General features: G+C 37.2%; 1 protein-coding gene across 2 annotated transcripts in view; it reads left to right on the top strand.

Annotated features, from left to right (window-relative positions):
• GRIK2 (glutamate ionotropic receptor kainate type subunit 2) overlaps nt 1-20,531 on the top strand; it is a 754,817-nt gene that overhangs the window by 559,973 nt on the left and 174,313 nt on the right. For both annotated transcript variants that reach the window (XM_075554727.1, XM_075554725.1), the window contains exon 12: nt 16,501-16,724. In XM_075554727.1, coding sequence (XP_075410842.1) covers nt 16,501-16,724 — 224 coding nt within the window. The remainder of the gene's footprint in view (nt 1-16,500; nt 16,725-20,531) is intronic.

The following is a 20,531-nucleotide window of genomic DNA, read 5'->3' as shown; positions in this document are numbered from 1 at the left end:
TTCACCATGTTTGCTTATGCACATGTCTGTCTTCAGTGATCATGTCGGGAAGGTGGGTATCATGGAATGACTGTTTAGGTTAGGAAAGTGCTATTGTATTGAGGGAGTATGTGCGAGGAGGCCCAATGTCCACCTGCTACCCTACTACTGAACCTATAAATATATGCACATAGGTCTATTTTCCTCATAATCATAAATATATTTACATATGTACATGTTTTTATTTAGGCTTCCATGTATGCCCTTTGCTTCCTACTCCTTTCCTCTATTTCCTTACGCTTTCCTCCTGTCCCACTACCATGTTCAGCCTTCATTCTGGTTTCAGTAATTCCTCTCAGTTACCTTGCCCTTGGTCACTCCCTACCAGTCCTCCCATCCCCTCCCTGGCACTGGTTTTGAACTACTCGTTTTTCCCTTGTCCCTGTGTTGGCCAACACCTCCTCCTTTCCCCTACCTCCTGCACTCTCATGTCCCTCCAGCACCGTTGTTCCCGTTATTTTCTTCTCACATTGTTTGTCCAGCCTATCTTATCTAGGTGGACTTGCAGATATAGTAATAAGTGCATACAAATGCAGACGGCTTTGACAGCACCCAAGTGGCACATAAGAACATGGCATCGACAGCAGCAACACTGACATGCTGACAGACAAAAAAAGCCACTCATATTCAAAATTTAAAAGAGAAATAAAAGAAAAATCAAAACAAAAAGACAGCAAAAAAAATTCTGTTAGTAGTTCGAGGTCTGTTGGTTGGCCTTTAGGAGTGTTTTCCTGATGAGTCTGGTGGGGTGCCATGTCCTGGCCCCAAAGTCAATCCTTTATACTCCCTCGGGATCTCCTTGCTCTGCTTCTCCCGCTGCTCCATTGCATGCCCCAGTGTTTGCCTCAGTATGGTAGGGTCAGCTCAGTCGCACATCCCCCACTGTGTCTCAAGTGCTGTCCCATGTAGGGATGTCGCATCTCACCGCGGGGCTGGTTGTATGGTCCTCTCTATACGATGGGCCCTTCGAGCCAGGCTTTTGTCCTCTGAGCTTGGTGGGCCCAGGTGTGCTCTGCTCCGTTTTTCCTCCTTCCTTTGCTTCAGCTTCCTTCTAGGTGTGGTGTGGTAGGTCAGTTCCTATCCCACACCAGACGATCTATTTTCATATTGTGTGGTACTCCCTTTGTGGGGGTCGGGCTAATTCTGGATGGGGCCGGCATATGGTCCAGACTCTTTGTGTAATCCTCCATACTTTATGTTGCCCTTCTAGTTTGGTGTGTCATGGTGGGGTCCATGTGCATGTTCCAGTTTTGTGGGGACACAACCAATACTCTCCCCCTGTGGGTTACTGCCCTGTTCCCCCCATGCCATCCACTTGGTTTCCCTCCACCCCGCTTCTCCCTCCCCCTGCCCCACTTGTCCTTCTTTATGCTGGACTCTCATGTACCTCCTGAGGTGTGACCTGCCCTCCCTCCAACTATCTATGCTTCCACCCGTTTATTGCAAAATAGATGTTTATTCTTCTATTCCTGGCATGCTGATTATACTTACCTCAGGGAACTTATGTTATACCTGTCCTTTTGAGTCTGTATAGCCATCCATCTTTTTTTTACTTTTTTTTTTGTGAGTGAGAGAGAGGGAGTGAGTGAGTGAGAGAGTTGGTGAATCAGTGAGAGTGAGTTAGTGAGTGAGTGAGAGTGAGAGAGTGAGTACATGAGTGAGAGTGAGTTAGTGAGAGAGTGAGTCAGATAGTGGGTGAGTGAGAGTCTAGCCATCCATCTTAATGCAAGTAGTTGTTTCTTGTCCCCTGATAGTTTTTCCAAATCATTCAAATTGGAAATGCAAAAAAAAAAAATTAGTAGAAAATATCAGAGTGAAATAATAACTTAAAATCCATAAATAGAAACTCTATGACTGTTTTAGAGCTTTAAGAAATAAGCTACAATTTATATAAAATTTGGAGTTATTTCTAATTGAAATTATTCATTTGAAAGTTCACATTATATATGTTTATTTCAAAGAGCCATTTATCCTCTCTCATCAATACATGTGTGTTGTTGATTTTTATTATCATTAAGTTTATTCTAATTCACCATAACTTCATGTATGCAGAGTAAAACCACTCCATGCGATTTTCCACACCTGTGACTTTCAAAGGAGATAGCCAGGATTGGTTAGTGAAGTACCGGTAGAGTGTGTCGAAATCACACGCCTCTCAGTTATTCTTACCCATTTACGCCATCTGGGGACTCTGATGTGGATATAAGTATATTAAATTTGATCAGGTAATATTGTAGAATGTTTCTTATTTTGATTTTATGTTTGAATATAGTGAGACTTGTAGACCATAACAGAGGATGGGTGTTTGTTATGTATCTTAATTTGCTCTAGGTTTAAATATTTCTCACCTGTTTCATGACACAAATATCCTCTCTGGCTTATTTTAATATAAACGATTTTCTTTCTTTTTCATTCTTTATATCATTATTATGTCCTTCTATTTCATGTCATTTGAGAAATTGTTTTTGTTAGGTTTCCCAATTTATGAAGCACAGAAGGAGTGGATGAATGGAGACAATATCTGATGCTGCATTTTATGGGGTTTGGGGCTGGGGAGTATGAGGGATCTTAGGGAGCAAATCTTGAATTCAGGAGGGAGAAAGGAGCACTTGAACTGATTACAATGAGTATATGAGTATACAATTCTTTTTAAATTAATTAATTAATTAAAATGTTAAAACATTTTATTAGGGGCTCATACAACTCATCACAATCCATACATATACATACATCAATTGTATAAAGCACATCTGTACATTCTTTGCCCTAATCATTTTCAAAGCATTTGCTCTCCACTCTTTTTTCCCCTCCCTCCCCGCTCCCCACTCCCTCATGAGCTCTTGATAATTTTTAGATTATTATTTTGTCATATCTTGCCCTATCCGGCATCTCCCTTCACCCCCTTCTCTGTTGTCCGTTCCCCCAGGGAGGAGGTCACATGTAGATCCTTGTAATCGGTTCCCCCTTTCCAACTCATGCACCCTCTACCCTCCCAGTATCACCCCTCACACCCCAGGTCCTGAAGGTATCATCCACCCTGGATTCCCTGTGCCTCCAGCTCCCATATGCACCAGTGTACAACCTCTGCTCTATCCAGTCTTGCAAGGTAGAATCTGGATCATGGTAGTTGGGTGGATGGGGGGGGGCGGGGAGAAGCATTCAGGATCTGGGGGAAAGTGTATACAATTCTTAAAAGTGACTTAACATGGAAGTGTATGATATATCAATTTTATATCAATAAAACTATTTTTTAACAAAAGCGAACTCTTGTGCAGCAGACATACCCAATGCAATGTATCATTTAATGTCATGACTGCTGCTTCCATGAGCACTGATTGTGATTCCAAGCAAGACGAAAGAAATCCTTAGCAACTTCAATTTTTTTCCTCCATTTATCACGATGTCACCTTCACGATGGTCCAGCTGTGAGGATTTGGGTTCTCTGTACAGTGAATTGCAATCTATCCAGAAGGCTGTAATCCTTGACCTTCATGAGCAAGTGCTTCAAGTTCTCATCACTTTCAGCAACCAAGGCTATGTCGTCCCCACATCAGTTTGTCAATGAGCTCCCTCGAGTCCTGATGTAGTACTCTTCCTCATGTAGTCCAGCATATCTCTAATTATTTTTACAGCATACAGTTTGAGTAAGTCTGACTTACATTCACCCAACTGCCTCTGGATCCACATAGAGGCTTTGCATGAGCACAATTCGAGTTCTGGAATTTCCCTTCTTTTCAAGGCTATCCGTAGTTAGATGTGGTAGATTTACTTAGTATCATATATCATTTGAAATTATCAGCAGGCTTACGTAAGCACTAATAAAGTAACAGCTGCTGAAATAGCAGCGGGATCTACTACTGTCTGTGTTGCATTCTCTCTTAATTGCTCCTAGTCAGGCGTTGTAAGCAAGAGAAATCTCCATATTTCATAACCCAAGTATGTCCCTTCCATCTGCACTGCTTAAGGAGTTCCCGCGTGCTTTCCATTTAGTGTTGGACCACTAACCACAATAACCACAAGGAAAGCAGTTTACAATGCCTAGCCACTCTGTATATCTGTCACAGATGGAATGCCTTAGAATCCTTCTATTGAGTTGCTCTGAGTTGGGTCAACTGGACAGTAGTGAGATAGGTGAGTATTGTGGTAACAGGTTTCGAAGGAGTATTTTACTATAGCTGTGGGGGCTGATACTCCCAGGATCTGTTTTAATAAACTAAATTTCAGCAAATAAAATCCCAAATTTTTTTTATTAAAGCAGGCTAACTCTCTTTCACCAATGAAGTGAGGCCATAAGCAATGTGAGCTTATGAGAAACAAGATTTCCAGACAGAGGGAATAACAGGTGTGAAGAATGTGAGCAATAGGAAGGCATTCATATGCCTCAGGAATGTATAATAAACAACCAAGGTATTTGAAACTGGAGTGAATGAGGAGGACCAGAGATAATAGGACCTAATGTTGACTAATTTTCAAATAATTTTGTATTACGGGAACTTAGAACTAAGATTTTTTTATAGTAACACTACTTTTATAAATAAATACTTATATTTATAATTACAGAAGAATCTGAAATTTTAAAAATATTTTTATAAATTACTGTGCAGTTCTTATTAGTAGCAGAGAGAAAACTATAATTCATAATGATACCATTAAAGTACAATCAAATAGTATTACCTCATTCTACTCAGTCCAACATGTCCATAATGGGTTCTGGATGAAATTGTTTTGATCTATATTTCATTGTCTGATTTTTAAAAGTAGACCACCAGTTACTTTTTCCTATTCTCTTAAAGCAAGGGAATACAGTATGGTTTAAATAATAATAATAATAATAATAAAAACATTGTGTGTTAGGGTTTTATCTTATCACTGTATTTATGTAATCTGTATGCCCACCATTTTGTCATGAACAAGTGAGCCTTCACTGACAAAGCTATGCATGAGGTGCATTGGATAGAATGAGACCTGGTTCACCCACAAAAAGGCAAGAATTTTGCCATTGACCCACCATGGTCCACATTAGATAGCTAATAAATGTAATCTGATTGAACAATTTAATACTATTAAAAGTAAAATGAAGACAGTAGCTAAGGGCAGAGAGCAAAAGAGGAATCATACTGAAATGGGAATGAAATAGTTATATTTTTAACCTCTGATATAGAAAATATTTAGTAATTCTATGTATGAGTTTCTTAATTTACAAAGAGTGAAATGGTTTTCATCCTATTATTACACGTTCACAGACAGAATTCTCTCTGTCCATCCTTCACCAAATGAACTTACAACTTAACCAAACATGTCTTTCTTCTCTGAAAAATGGTAACGCTCAAGGAAAAAGTAATCAAACTTTATTTCATATTCCATTACCTTTGTTAAATTATAGATTGGTAGGCTCTATTCTCAGATTTTCTAATTCAATAGATCTAGCATAAATGGAGACAAGGTTGAGGTTGTCAAGGATTTTGTGTTGCATCAATCCACAATTAATGCTGATGGAAGCAGCAGTCAAGAGATCAAAAGATGCATTGCATTTGGTAAACCTGCTGCACAAGACCTCTTTAGAGTATTTTAAAGGAAGGATGTTACTTTGTGAACCCGTCATGTTTTTTGTTTGTTTGTTTGTTTTGTTTTTTCTCTTTTCAATTTTATCATATGCCTAAAGAAGACTAGGAAAGGTGATATCGAAGGTACTGTTAAAAGGACAAACTAAGCTGTCTTGGAAGATGCATGGTGAGAGTGCCCCTTAGAAGCAAGGATGGCAAGACTCAGTCTTACATCCTTTGGACATGTTGTCAAGAGATGCTGGTCCCTGAAGAATAACATGATGTTTAGTGAAATGAAAATGAGGAAGGCCCTCAAGAAGATGGATTGGCACTCTTGTTGCAAAAAATGGGCTTACACATAGGAGCAATTGTGAGGATGGTGCAGGACCAGGCAATACTGTTCCATTCTGTTGTCCATAAGGTGTGTCTGGGTTGGAACTGATCTGATGACATCTAACAACATGGTGAGGTCCAATACTTTTCAATTGCACCAAGTTCTTAAGTTGATGCTTCCAGGCCAGATAGCACAGTTTTGAGAACCATAGCTGTTTTGTATGTGTTGACATAACGTTTTCCCCCTAGTTTTTTGGGATCATGGACATATTTGTTATTTTAATCTTAGTATGGTGATAGGATTGTGATGATTTCAGAGCTATAAAATCCAATACCATTTATAGTGGCGTAAAATTCTAACACATAGGGAACCTGGAGGACAGAAGAGAACTGCTCTAAGCATTTGCTTAGAAGGCTGCTAATTTTCATGGAAACTCACTGCCTCCTTTCTCTCTTGGTGCAGTCAAGGGATAATGAGTTTGAATGAACAATCTTTAGGTTAGCAGCTGAGTGCTTAACTACCACATCTCCAGGAATCCTTTCTGTAGGTGTGTATGTGTGTGTACTGGTGGTACTATTGCCAAGACAGATTTATTTGTTCTTTTGGAAGCCATAGAACATTCTCTATTTGCCAACACCATAATTAAAATGCATGCTTTATCATCTCACCTTTCTTGTTCATTCCTTAACTTTCTCGTGCAGATAAAGCAAATGAAAATACCATGGCTTGAGTCAGGCACACGTTAGTTCTCAAAGTGACGTCTTTGTCCCTTAACACTTTTTTTTTTAATGTTTTATTAGGGGCTCATACAACTCTTATCACAGTCCATACATATACATATATCAATTGTATAAAGCACATCTGTACATTCTTTGCCCTAATCATTTTCTTTTTTTACATTTTATTAGGGACTCATACAACTCTTATCACAATCTATACATATACATACATCAATTGTATAAAGCACATCCATTCATTCCCCGCCCCAATCATTCTCAAAGCATTTGCTCTCCACTTAAGCCCTTTGCATCAGGTCCTCTTTTTTTCCCCCTCCCTCCCCGCTCCCCGCTCCCTCATGTGCCCTTTGTAATTTATACATCGTTATTTTGTCATATCGTGCTCTATCTGGAGTCTCCCTTCCCCCCCTTCTCTGCCGTCCCTCTCCCAGGGAGGAGGTCACATGTGGATCCCTGTAATCAGTTCCCCCTTTCCAACCCACTCACCCTACACTCTCCCAGCATCGCCCCTCACACCCTTGGTCCTGAAGGTATTGTCCCTTAACACTTTAAAGAGGTTTTGTGCAGATTTCTCCAGTTCAGCAAGTTTTCTGATTTCTGACTGCTGCTTCCATGAGCATTGGAATGGTGGGTCCAAGCAATAGGAAATTCTTGACAACGTCAGTGTTTTCTCAGTTTATTGTGATACTGACCATTGTCCAGGGGAGGATTTTTATTTTGTTTACGTTGAGTTACAATTCATACTGAAGGTTACAACCCTTGATTTTCATGACTAAGTGCTTTAAGTCTTCCTAGGTTGGTGTCATCAGCATATCAGAGTAGATTAACAAGCCTTCCTGAAATCCTGATGTCAAATTCCTTTTTATGCAATTCAGCATTTCAGATATTTTCTCACCACTCATATTGAGTAAATATGGTCAAAGAATAAAATCTTGACACACGTGATTTTTTTATTTTGTTTTCTGATTTAAACCTTGCTCTGTTGTACCTATTGGTTTATGTGTGAGTTCTCCAAGAGCACAGTTAAATATTCTGGAATTTTCATTTTCTCAGTGTTTTCTAAAGTTTGTTATGATAAAAAATAGCCTGTTACAATATATTTCTAGAGTTCTTCTCTTTCAGACAAAATCTATCTAAAATGAGCAATAATAACCTTCATGCAACATCCTCTTATGAATCTGACTTAAAGCATTGACAGTTCCCTATGATATACTACCAAATCCATTTTTGAGTTAGCTTCAGCAAAATGGTACTTGTATATTGTATATTGTATATACATACAATATATTATTTAAAGATTCTGTAGTGTTACATTTCATTGGAATATACTTAAATATGGCTATACCCCCATTAATTGGTAAGTTAGTTGTCTGCAAAAAAATTTTCATGGACTAGTGAATGTTCTCAGTGCTGCATAAATTTGTTAAAACTCTTCGATTCGTGTTTCATCAGTTCCTGGAAACTTCCTTTCCATAGTGTCTTCAGTGTCCCTTGGACTCCTTCCTTCCTTCAGTACCTTTGCTTCCTGATCATATTCTATTTATTGAAATGTCGCAATGACCACCAATTATTTTGGTGTGCTGACTCTGTGTATCTTTCCATCTTCTTTTTACTCTTTCTTTCAAACCATTTTATTAGGACCTGACCCAGACATCATCCCATTATATAAAACAGCAGTGTTGTACAATTGGTACCACAATCAGTTTCCAAACATTTTCTTTCTTGAATACTTTGATATCAGCTTCCCTTGCTCCTACCTCCAGGGCCCCTGCTATACCCTCTAGGTTATTATCTCTATAGATTCATCTATCCTGGGTTTTACATATGAAAACTCATAGAAAAATACATAACAGAGTGAAGAAGACTACTAACAGTGACAATTACAACAGAGATAAACCTCAGTATGAAAAAAAAAACCAGAAAATAATACAAACCAGATCAAGACAAAGTATATCAACAGAGAAATCAAATGACGAGATTTCAACCATGCAAGTCCAATTTAGCATTAGAGTTATCATTTTAATCAACTTTAGTCATCTCTCTTAGACGCTCTGTCATATACCCTGATTATGACCATACCTCAATTATGGTGAGCAGGAAATCACTGGACGTACTCCCTCGGTAGCTCCTGCAAGTATATTCTAGGCTTCCCCTCCATCCATAGATTCTGCATGCCAAAATCTCACAATGTAAGTTCACATTCTATGTTCTTCTTTGATTTTGGATTATATAATTTACAACCCTTGGGCATCGATGCTGATGTGTTCATATGGATAGATGGCTGCTTGTTTAAAAATAAGCCTTTAAGGTTTATTTTCTCTGATAGCCATTTCTCTGATAGCCAGGCACCATCTAACTTCTTCACCATACTTAATTATAGCTCTTGAATCTACTCTGTCTCCTTCATGAGGGGAATTATTGAGCAGAGCCATGAAGTAACCAATTGTTCTTAGATTGGACCTAGGAATAAATGTGAGCACAAAATCCATTCCTGAATTGTGGACTTCCTCCAATTTCTAATTCCATGTGGGGGCGCTGTTGCTTACTCACAACAGCATTCCGAAAGACCCCTTGATTGGAAGGGTGGTCAAACTTCTCAAGTTGTCTTTCCTGGTAGTTATTGTTTGGGTCGGGTCTGAACTAGGCAGCCCCAGTTTGGACTAAACTGAAGCAGGTTGGGCCCTGCAGGAGCTTCCCTGCACATCCCCAAGGTCAGCAGCAGCAGGCGCCAGATAAGATAAACAGAGAAACCAGATGTTACTGGCTCCAAGAAAGCCCCAAGGAGTCCACCAGCAAGGAGTCTACTGGCAATTCTCCTGGTTTCCACGCCTCATATGCTAATTACGCTAGATTCCTCACCACCCTTTTATAACCCTAGCTCTAAGCTGCTGAGCAGGACTTCACTGACCTAATAGCCTAGGTCATGGAACCTCGTCTGGAGCTCCCCCCACCGAATAAAGCTATTTCTACTTCTGCTCTCCCTTGTCCTGTCATGTCCGTCTTCGTCCCTGTTCCTCACTTTCGCCTTAAAGTTAAAACTTTTAACACTAAAAATACAAGGAAGCCATAATTGGCTTAATTAGATCTTCCTTCTTTATAAGTCATGGTATATGAGATTTAATTACTGTCCTAATTTCTTCTTCATAATCTTGATCAATAATTCCAGGAACAATCTGAACACTTGGAGAATTCAGCTTGGACTTTCCTAACAAACATCCCATAGTTCTTTTAGGTAGTGGACTCCAGTACCGCTCTTAATAATTTCTGAATTAATTACAGCTTTTAGCTTTCCTTCACAGCTCTGATCAACTCCAGTATCAATTTGAATTCCTTGAGCACTTAGGTTAAAGCTTCCTGATAGAAACTGTATTACTCTTTCAATAAATGGCTCCTGCTTTTTAGAATCAACAAACGGCTGTACTTGCTTAGTCAAACTTATTGCAGCGGGAGCAGAGGCTGGAGTTTTGCGTTTTGTCTAGGTCTGGTCTGCTGTGAGACTGGGGGAGACCTGTGATTGTCACCATTCAAAGATTATTTTGCTGGGTTAGGCAGAGGCTTTGCCTTCCAAGCTCTGTTGGGCGGGACTTGGATCAAGCTCCTTCTATTTTTCCACTGGGAAGCCTTTGCTAATGGCAGTCCTTTACTGGTGAATCTTGAGCAATATTGACTTGTCCAATGAGTTCCTTTCCTACAGTGGGGGCAAAGTTCAGATTCTTTAAAACTGAACTCGGTGGCCCTGGTCCATCCTCAGACACAGGCCACAGCTCGCTCTCTGTGACCCAGCTGGTTGGCCTACGCTGCCTATACTCTCTTTGAAGATGACCTGTCTTTCCGCAACTAAAGCACATTCTTTTAGGTCTGGTGTAATTTGCCAAGGCAGCTGCCATGAGGTTGTCCTTGTATTCCTCTGTCTCTACATGTCTGCATATTCTGAGATAATCTAGCCTCGTGCCCTGTTCAGGTAGGGATGCAAGGCATTTTTACAGTTTTATTTTAGAAATCATAAGATAGCTTATGCAGTAGGGCTCTTACTGCCTGGATATTTTTTACACATTTGGAAGTAGAGTCTTCCTGTCGGGACACAAAGTCAGCATAGGATTCATCATTCCGCTGTTTAATAGTCATGTAACTCGGCTTTCTATTTTCTGATGGAATTATCTTAGGCAAACTTCACGTATCTGTCCTATTGTCTGTTCAGTAAACTAGTTGGGACTCAACTGTGATATAATTCTCATCCCCTAGAAATTGGTGAATTCCTATATCTATACCATCCTCAGCATTCTTACAAGCTTGTGAATGGGCTGTGAAATCCCACATGCAATATTATAAAAATTCTGAGGGTAAAGAAATAGTTTCACCCAGGTTGTCCAGTCAGCAGGGGTCCAGCTCTCAGACACAGCTAAAGCACTTACCATGCTAATTATTAAATATGAGTCTGGGACATAATCATGGACTGCCTGCTTGAGAGCTTTTAGCACCTCAAAGGGAAAGGCACTGGGAGTTTCTTGTTGGTGCTTCCCATAAGGCTGTCTGCTATCAACTCCCACAGGATAAGACATTCTACATTCAAATCTCCTCCTTCTGCATCCCCGTTCTACCCTTGAAAGGAAAGGTGCTTTCCCATACTTTGGCTTTTTGCTTCTATTTTCTGGACTGGTATTCTTGACCTGTATATCCTGAAGCTCCACTTCCCCAACTGCATCTTCTGTTTTAGCTCCCTTAATTTGCATTTCTATGAAGCTAATCTCTCTACCTTCAGCACTGGCTTGGTTAATTGTTTGACAATCTCTGGTCTTTCTTACACTAAATTCCAGCAGGGAAGCAGATGATTTTCCTATGATGTCCCCTCCTGACTAAGGCTCAGTTTTTTTTCAGCTCTGTCTAAAGTCTTCTCATCTGTTTGATACTCATTCTGCCTGCTTCTCACCCAATTTAAGTCTGTGTAGCTTGGAAGTTTCTCACTACTCTGCTGGCTTTGTTTCTTTATTTTCCCTACCTTTGAGAGCAAGGGAGCTTCCTGGGATTGTTTAATAGTAGCCTAGCTTTGAATTTTGGAATTTGCTTCCTCTAGTGCTTTATCACCATTAAACCTTCAGTCCCCTGAGGGCATATTGGGTTTGACCATGAGGTTTCCTTTAGAATTGGCGACCTCAGATAACAAATCAATTGCTGCTTCTTCAGTTTTTCCTAATGTTTCATCACCTAAACCATGCTCATAAAAAGACACTTTAGCTTGCTTTTCTAGATTTGAATAGATAGAAGACTTCTTACTGCACTGATAATCCTCATTCTCTTCCTCCTGCCAAGGTTTTAAAACCACTTTTAACACATTGTGGATGGATCCGGAGTTTACTCCTGTTTTGCACGCCATTTGATCAGGAGATAATTCATGATTTCTACCCGCTGTCTTCAGATGCTATCTGCTTGGATATATTTTAACTACTTCATCTATTTAGGTGTTTACATCAGTAGCGAATGTATCAAACTCGATTATCTTCATGTTCTTTTTGTTTATTTAGCATTTTCATGCATTTTGGTTAAATCAAATTGTTGCTATTTGTTTGCATTGTTTTGTAAGGGCTGTGCACTCATCATGCTCAAACCTCAGTGAAATGGAAAGCATCGCCTAAACCGCTCAACTGGTCTTCCGTTACACAAAAAGAAACGAAGAAATTCATAGCCCTAACCTAAGTTTTCAAAGAAATATGGAATATGTTGATTATTTTTACAAGAAGTTTATAATTACACAAAGATTATAGTTCGTAAAAGTAATAATGTTCCGCATACATTGCAAAATATTGTTTGATAATATGTGACAATGTTTATATTCAAAAACTGAAAGTTATAAATAAATGATTTAAAAGTTCATGAGATATAAACCTATTTATGACTTAATGCAAAAAAACAAAACCAAACCCTAACAGCTGAAAAATTACCCGACCACGTGGGTAAGTTGGTAGAAAAAATATCCAGTCATTAATGCATTAACTTGAACCCATAGAGACCATGTCTCCACGGGGATACTCTCCCCATCTCTGTATGCTTTCTTTAACTTTACAAACACTTTCTTACAGGTCTCTAAATCAAAAGTTCCTTCCTATGGGAGTCATGGATTATACCTTTTTACTACTTTTGGAAAACATTGCATCTTTTTCTTAATTACTTTTCACCCTGTCTTTTCATTAAGTGGATGACTATAGTACCATAGGTTTCAGGTTTACTTTTACTTTGCTCCATTGTTCTCTTTAAAATACTCATTCACTATTTCAATTATGTATCTGCCAATCCCCACACCAGATCCTTACTTCGCAATTTTCTGATTCACTCTCTACATTCCGGTGGGGCTGTACAATTGTTACAGGGGGTATAACTCAAAAGAGTTCTTTTCCAACTGCCCCATGTTGGGCGCCATTTGTGGGGGAAAGGCCAGTCCCCCACAACTAACTGCTGGCTTGATAACAACAATTGTATGGCTGAGATATATAAAGATTATAATAAAGCCATAGAGAGCATGAGAGATAGAAGAGAGATTGAAATAGTGGAGTCAGACATATTTCATGGTAGCATGCTCACCTCAGCCTCGCTTGGTGGTTCCACGTGGAGATGGAAGACAGAGGGCAGGAGAGAGGGGGAGGAGAAGGGGCCCAAGGGGAAAGGGAACAGGGGAGCAAAGACTGGGGGAGAGGTAGGGGAGTTGACAGGAGGCCAAGGGAGAGCTTTATTGCTAACCAAGGCTTATAATCTTGCCACTAATGTTTGGCATGTCTTTGGGGGAGACAAAGCTGGGGAAAAGTCTCTTTATAATCCCACACTGAATCTATGTTTTTCACCTGCCTTTGGTTCACATCCTAGATTTTTTTTATGGTAGATTTTCTTCATTCTTCAGTATTTGTCCATAGAATCCTTAAATATTGCAACTCGAGGATTGTTTCCTTCATTACTCAGCATGACCTATGCTGAGCCTGCTTTTCCTTTTTCACTCTCACTTTCCTTTTTCCTTTTTAACTCTAGGGTCTACATTTTAGTCTATTACTTTTGTTTTGTCCTCAAGAAAGTTCAATAGTTGGAAAGTATGGCCTTCATGAGAGAAACTAGCTGGACTTATATTGATAGAATTTTAACTTCTTCAATGAAAACACATTTTTCAATAGCAGTAATGTTGACTGTACACATGGACCTAGACAAATGGAACACATTGGTGGAAAGAGACGAGGGAGAAACTCAATATCACTAGCCAAAAGCCACAAGAAGATCCGAGGCAGACTGTGGAACAGACCATCAGTTTCTCATATATGAATTAAGGTTGACACTGAAAACAGAAAAGGAAAAAAAATGTCTGCAGGTGCCAAGACCTTGGAATATCCCACCTGAATTTGAAGAACATCTAAGTAACAGATTTGACACACTGAACACTAGAGACAGAAGATCTCATGAATCGTGGGATGGGACAGTCAAGAACGTAGTACACGAAGACATAACTGAATCCTAAATAATTAATCACAGAACACCAAATACTACAAACTGAAGAGATTGTAGGCATAAACTATAGTTTTTATTAAATATTTTTAAATGTCTACTTGTATATCTTCAGTGGTTAGTTCATTTTAACAAAATTAATATCCTTTTTTGTTTTCCCTTTTATATTTAATATATAACTTTTGTTTTAGGCAATACCAAGTAAAGTTTGAAATTCATCTGAAAGAATCTTATAAATATATGCCTATAGAACAACTTTCTATTGGGTTGGTTTTAATAGATGCTTTTTGAATTATATTCTAACTTAAAAAATTCATACTAAATTTTTTTACCTTAAGGTATATGCATTATATATGTATAATAATTATGTATATTTCTTTCATGTTCCTCAAAGAAGAGAGATCATTATACAAGGGAGCACATGGGTAAACTCTATTGTATATTCCACCCAAGTATTAAGAGCCAACCAGAATTTCTTGATGCCCATTATTGACCTAGTATCTGCATTTCTTCAAGTCTGATTTTTTTCCCTATGAAAAAATTATTTTTCAAGACATCTTTACCTCACTCATTTCTATTTACATGGAATCATGTGTTTTCCCTACGGAAGCTACATCTTATGACTAAAATCTGCATCTGAGCTTCTAAACTTCTCTGAGCTATTATTTCATCAAATTTTGACCTTCTTTATATTTTCCTTTCCATATTTACAAATTGTCTCATGAATGATTGTGTAACTTAGTTAATATTAATAACCTCTTGTGCTCCTAATTCCATTTAGGTGCTTGAATACATGTCATGGTCAAACTTTCATGACAGATTCTTACAGTTTCTGTCCACATACTGGTCCCCATGTTCAGTTAGTTCTATGACCCAAAACAAGTTTTCTAACTTCTTACATGTGGGTTTCTTTATCTGAAAAGGTCAATAGTAATGACATTGCATAAATATTAATTACTTTGATTTTTATCAATGTTTAGCACCATTTTGCTGTGAAGTCAATTTTGATTCATGGAAATCCCATCTGTGTCAGACTAGAATGGTCCCCATCTTATTTTCCGTGTTGCTATATGGGGAAATAAATTGCCATGCCTTTCTGCCTAGGCATCTGTGGTTGAACCTTAAACTTTGATTAGCAGCTAAGTGCATTAACCATTGCATCATCCAGAGGCTCAGTCTATTGCCCAGAAATTAATAGCTTAATATTATGTTTCTCTTGTTATGTCTGTGTTAACTAGTGGTTTTGATATGAATATGAAATATGGTTATACCTTTCCTCAGTATCTGAGCAATCTTTGCTTTCCTCTCTCATTAAGCTAGAAATGTCTTCTCTGTAGATACACTCTAAGTCGTTATCAGATGTCTGAGTGCCCTTGTTTTCAAACACATCCTGAGCACGTATGCAAATGAACAGATCGCCAAAATAATGTGCTCAATTAACTTAGGCCCTTTGACAAGGGAAGTATTTGCAGTAAGTCCTCAACAATTCCTTAGTATAGGAAAAAGCAGATGCCTTACTTCATTCCTTTGTGGTCTTCCCGTCACCCCACAACAGGGACTCTGAGTCATTCTCTGGAAGCTTGGCATCACTAGGAACAAATCCATGAAATGTAACCTTCCATCAGAGAGGCCTTTGCTCTTTAAAAATATTCATTCTTTTTCAAAATTTCAGAGCTTAGGTTCATCCCTGATAGATGGTTATAAAATGATGAGTGAAAAGCATTAGCAATTTAACATATTTAAGCTACCGTGGAAAATTAGCAACTTTGCGAAATTGAAAAACTCATTTCCTAATGTGATTGAGGCAAGGCTGCAAGGATTTTCATTAAATAATGTAAAACAAATTAGAGGAATAAAAATAAAGCTCAGGGACAGTAAACAACATCACATTAAGAAATGATTTTCACAACGCTTTAACTATTTACAAACTGACATCATTTAACTAAACTCCAGAGTTTTAAAACCACAAAAATGCTTCTTGATTACTTGCTAAATAATTTGAGATGGCTCTTATTATTAATATTAGTGCTACTGAATCTAGAAAATAATGAACATTTTATGTGTTTTTAAAATTTAAATTAGAAGTGATTAGGAGGCTTTGCATTCTAGTGGTTTCTGAGAAAAATGTACTATATTTTCTTCAGCTTTTTCCTCCTTTATTTGCTACTAGTTATAAATGCTTATTGCTAGTGTAGAAACACATAAGAAATGAGTTACAAAGTAAAACAGAGCTTCACTTCTTAGTAAAGAATAGTTCATCTTTTAACTGCTACTGAGACCCAATTCTCAAATGTAACGTCTTTGTTTTATTTCATTTAGTTACTGACTTCCTATGACCATTTTTTTCTTTCTTTCTTGTGTCTTTCTACAGAAAGCCGACCTTGCAGTTGCTCCATTGGCTATTACCTACGTTCGAGAGAAGGTCATCGATTTTTCCAAGCCCTTTATGACACTCGGAATAAGTATTTTGTACCGCAAGCCCAATGGTACAAACCCAGGCGTCTTCTCCTTCCTGAATCCTCTCTCCCCTGATATCTGGATGTATATTCTGCTGGCTTACTTGGGTGTCAGTTGTGTGCTCTTTGTCATAGCCAGGTAACATGCTCACTTTTGTGATTTTTTTGGCAATTGTTACCTCGTTTTTCTAACTAATAATTGTCAAAAGTCACAATGAATTTTCCTTTTCCTTTTCTTGTATTTCCCAAGGGGTGATGGAAGGGTAATGAAGTTTTAAGACATTTCACTTATTACAATGCACTCTGCTGCCTTTGGGGGCAGTAAGCATGCTGGTTGTGTCAGTAAGCTATATGTGTGCTAGGGCCTGGTATCCTTACGTAGGATCTCAACAAACAAACAAACATACAAATCACTATAAGAATATAAATTATTTCCATTTCTCAAGATTCAGGTTAATTCTAACACCAAAATACGATGTGTTGCATTCCCAAATAAGCAATGCACTTGTGAGAAAACTCAAGTAATAAATATTTATAGCAGACCTTATTTTTATTACTTTAATTATTTTTTGTGTGTTGTAATTGTTTGAAATGAATTTGTGTCACTAGATTCCCAATCTATTTCAGTCTTACTTTTCCTTCTTCTTTTTTTTTTTTTTAAAGCCACTCAGACAAATATTTAGGTTTGAGGACTAAGGAATCTGGAGGGAAGATCTTATTTTTTTGTATTGTTTTCAGAAGAAATATATCACCACACAAAATTGCTTTATTTTCACTTTTTAAGGGTTTTACTTTATGCTTTAAAATCAGAAACTCAAATATCTACTTGAAAAATAGTTTTATATTTCTATCTTAAATCTTAAATCTATGCTACAGTCAAGCTTATATTGATTTTTAAATTTTTATTCTTTCTGTGAAGTTAGAACTTTATGATCATTTTTGACATATCCTTACCTCACTATTCAATATTCAACAGACAGGTATATTTTAAATATAATTTACTTTATTTTTACCTTATTTGCCTCAGGATTCATTTACATTTTATGCCCTTGCAGGTCTTGAACTCATGATATACTTTTAATTTTTTATTCTGTCACATATCTAGAAAATAGTTCTGAATCCAAAATTAATTAGAATTCTACAAATAGTTTTTCATGTTGGTAAATCCTGATCATTTATGCCTACCTCTATATTTTGTGCCATATCCACACTTAAGTGTGATTTTTACTTCAGCTTCACATGATAGATTCATCTGACAAATATATCAATAAGTATTTTTGACCTTTCTTGAATTACTCTCTTTTTTTAATCAAGTGATATATTTTTCCTATTAAAGAAAAAGTTAACTTTATTCACTTAAATGATTAAAGAAATCAAACTTACTGTTGTAAATTTATACATAAATATTTTGGAAATGTATAATTTTCTGCTAATGGTTCAGCTTTCATTCTTGTCTTTAAGACAACTACCAGTTGGCTCTGCTTAAAACGTAGTAGTGGAACCGTGGAGCCATATAGCATTTGAAAACTACATGCTTCCAAACCCAAACAAAACGATGACAACACAAACCCTCTTTGTTATTGAGGCAGTTCCACTCACAGTAACACTCTAGGGCAAATGGTACTGCCCCTTGGGTTTCTTAGACTGTCCATTGTTATGAGAACAGCCTTTCAGCACAGAAAGAGTAGCTGGTGGGTTCGACCTGCTAGCTTGGCAGCCCGGGAGTTATCCGTGACTGGATTCTGTTAAATGTCTCCCTTTAAATTTGTGCTTCTCCAGTACATTTGGAGTGCTAAGCTCTTCATCTTTTCCCTCCAGTTTCTAGCTTGTTTTCTGTGGACAGGTTTTTTAGCATCTTTGGATTCAGCATATCTATTTTTTAAATTTGTCAGTTTTATTGATATATTGACATGTCAGGAACATATCAAACAGCAGTTTTAACATATCAAAAAGCATTGTGCCATAAGCACTGCGATCAATTTCAGAACATTTTCTTCTTCCTTGTCCCCACTGTTATTAGCTCCCCCTTGCCCCCACTGCAACCTAACTCATTTGTTTTATACATTCAGGATTTGTGTTCCAGATTTTTTACTTTATTAGCCTATTGCAAAAGGCATTGTATCCTGCCGATTGAGTGCATAAATATAAATAAATCCCACAAAATATGGGGAAACAATCTTCTTTGATGCCCGCAAGGGCAGCCACTCTTCTTGATCGCATCAGCAGAAGTTCAGCAACTGATCTTGGGCAATCCAATCACAAGGCAGTAACGCAGGCCTCTGTCATGCTGAGTGAACTGACATGGTAGCTTTCCTAGAGACCTCAATCAAAGATGGGATTCCCCCCACCCGACCCCCTCCAAATTTATATTAGAATTTAGATAACTTAAAAAATATTTTTAATGTAAGTCTTCTGAAATGAGATACAAAGTAAATACAGAAATAACTGGAATATTTCATAGCTTAGTATCTGGAATATTTTATAGCTAAAAGTATTCTTATAAATAGTAACGTGTACTTAGTTACCTTTCAAGATGTTTTGGTAACTTTCACTTTGATATCTATATAATTATGGAATGCTATATCGATTATACACAAAAGAAATATATCCACATTGTTCTGTTGAGATAATCCAATTAGCTGTAGGTGTCAATTTTACCATGTCTTTAAATTTGAGGATGTCCATATTCTATTTTTGTCATCAGTTAACACATGAATGAATTTGATGAAAATGCTACTTCAGCTACCTAGTGAACAACTTAAACACAAATTTTCCCATTTACTTCTAAAAATTGAGGGTAAAAATCTTCATGTTTAAGTAAATTGATAGATCGCATAATAAATAAAAATGCTACATGCTCTTATCTTAAGTAATTACTAGTATTAATGACTTCAAGTGAGTTAACACATAGCATAAGAATAATGTATGTATTATCTCAGGCTACTTAAATTCTACATAGTAAATACTAAGCCTCATTTTGAAACTGATGGTTAAATTTAAGAAAGAAATGCACACAGATACATAAAGTTAACCATGGATTAAGATTTCTTGAATTAAACTTATTTTAATTTTAAACTGAGCCTTCAAAGATAAAAGGATTTGGATACTATGACAGTAATCCAGGGTGTGCAAAGACAAACAAACAGCCCAATTTAAAATAGGAGAGCTCAGTTGCATTTTTAATTTCAGTGAAACGGAAGTACTTATGAGAACTCAAAATGAAATGTAGAATTTCATTTTATATATTGGGATCACTGATAGGCTCATTAATATAAAAATTTTATTAAAATTAGCTTATTTCCTTGATATTGCACACATTATTTATAGACATAGGAATTTCAGGGAAATGACAAATAGCATTTAAATTTTGTAAATATGAGTTTCAGTTACATAAAAATTAATAAGAACAATGGTCTAAAACAACTACCAAACCAAAAACAGAATTTTTGAAAGTTATCAGATTAAATTTTAGGTAAGTAGTTTTTTTTCATATGAGTTAAAATAACTGACCTGAAAATGAAAAATCACAAAATCATTTAATAATTATTCTCTTTTACTTTTACTTATGTTGCCCCTATTTTATACCTTTTCTATTATTGCTGCTTATAAAAATACAAGTTATTCTCTAGTATCTTTCTGTACACCAAGTCACACCTTCAATTTGTTTCTACTTTAGTTCATTCCACCAATTAGTCATTTAGTCAGATATTTATTGAACCCTTTCTATAAGTACTAGATGATTATGGTACAATAAATTAGTTGATATGTCTCATCAGTTCAATTAATTTATTTAGCAAATATCTATTGGTTACCCACACTGTGCCAAGAACTTTACCAGATGCTAAAATTTATGAACAAATATGACTATGTTCTTTTCATTAAACTCTCAGGCTGTGTATTTACTTCTGATTTTAGATTCTTACTTCCTTTGAATGTAACTTAAAAG

This window comes from Tenrec ecaudatus, chromosome 7 (genome assembly GCF_050624435.1).
Source record: "Tenrec ecaudatus isolate mTenEca1 chromosome 7, mTenEca1.hap1, whole genome shotgun sequence".
Classification (NCBI taxonomy): Eukaryota; Metazoa; Chordata; class Mammalia; order Afrosoricida; family Tenrecidae; genus Tenrec; species Tenrec ecaudatus.
This window is presented reverse-complemented; position numbering and strand designations above follow the sequence as displayed.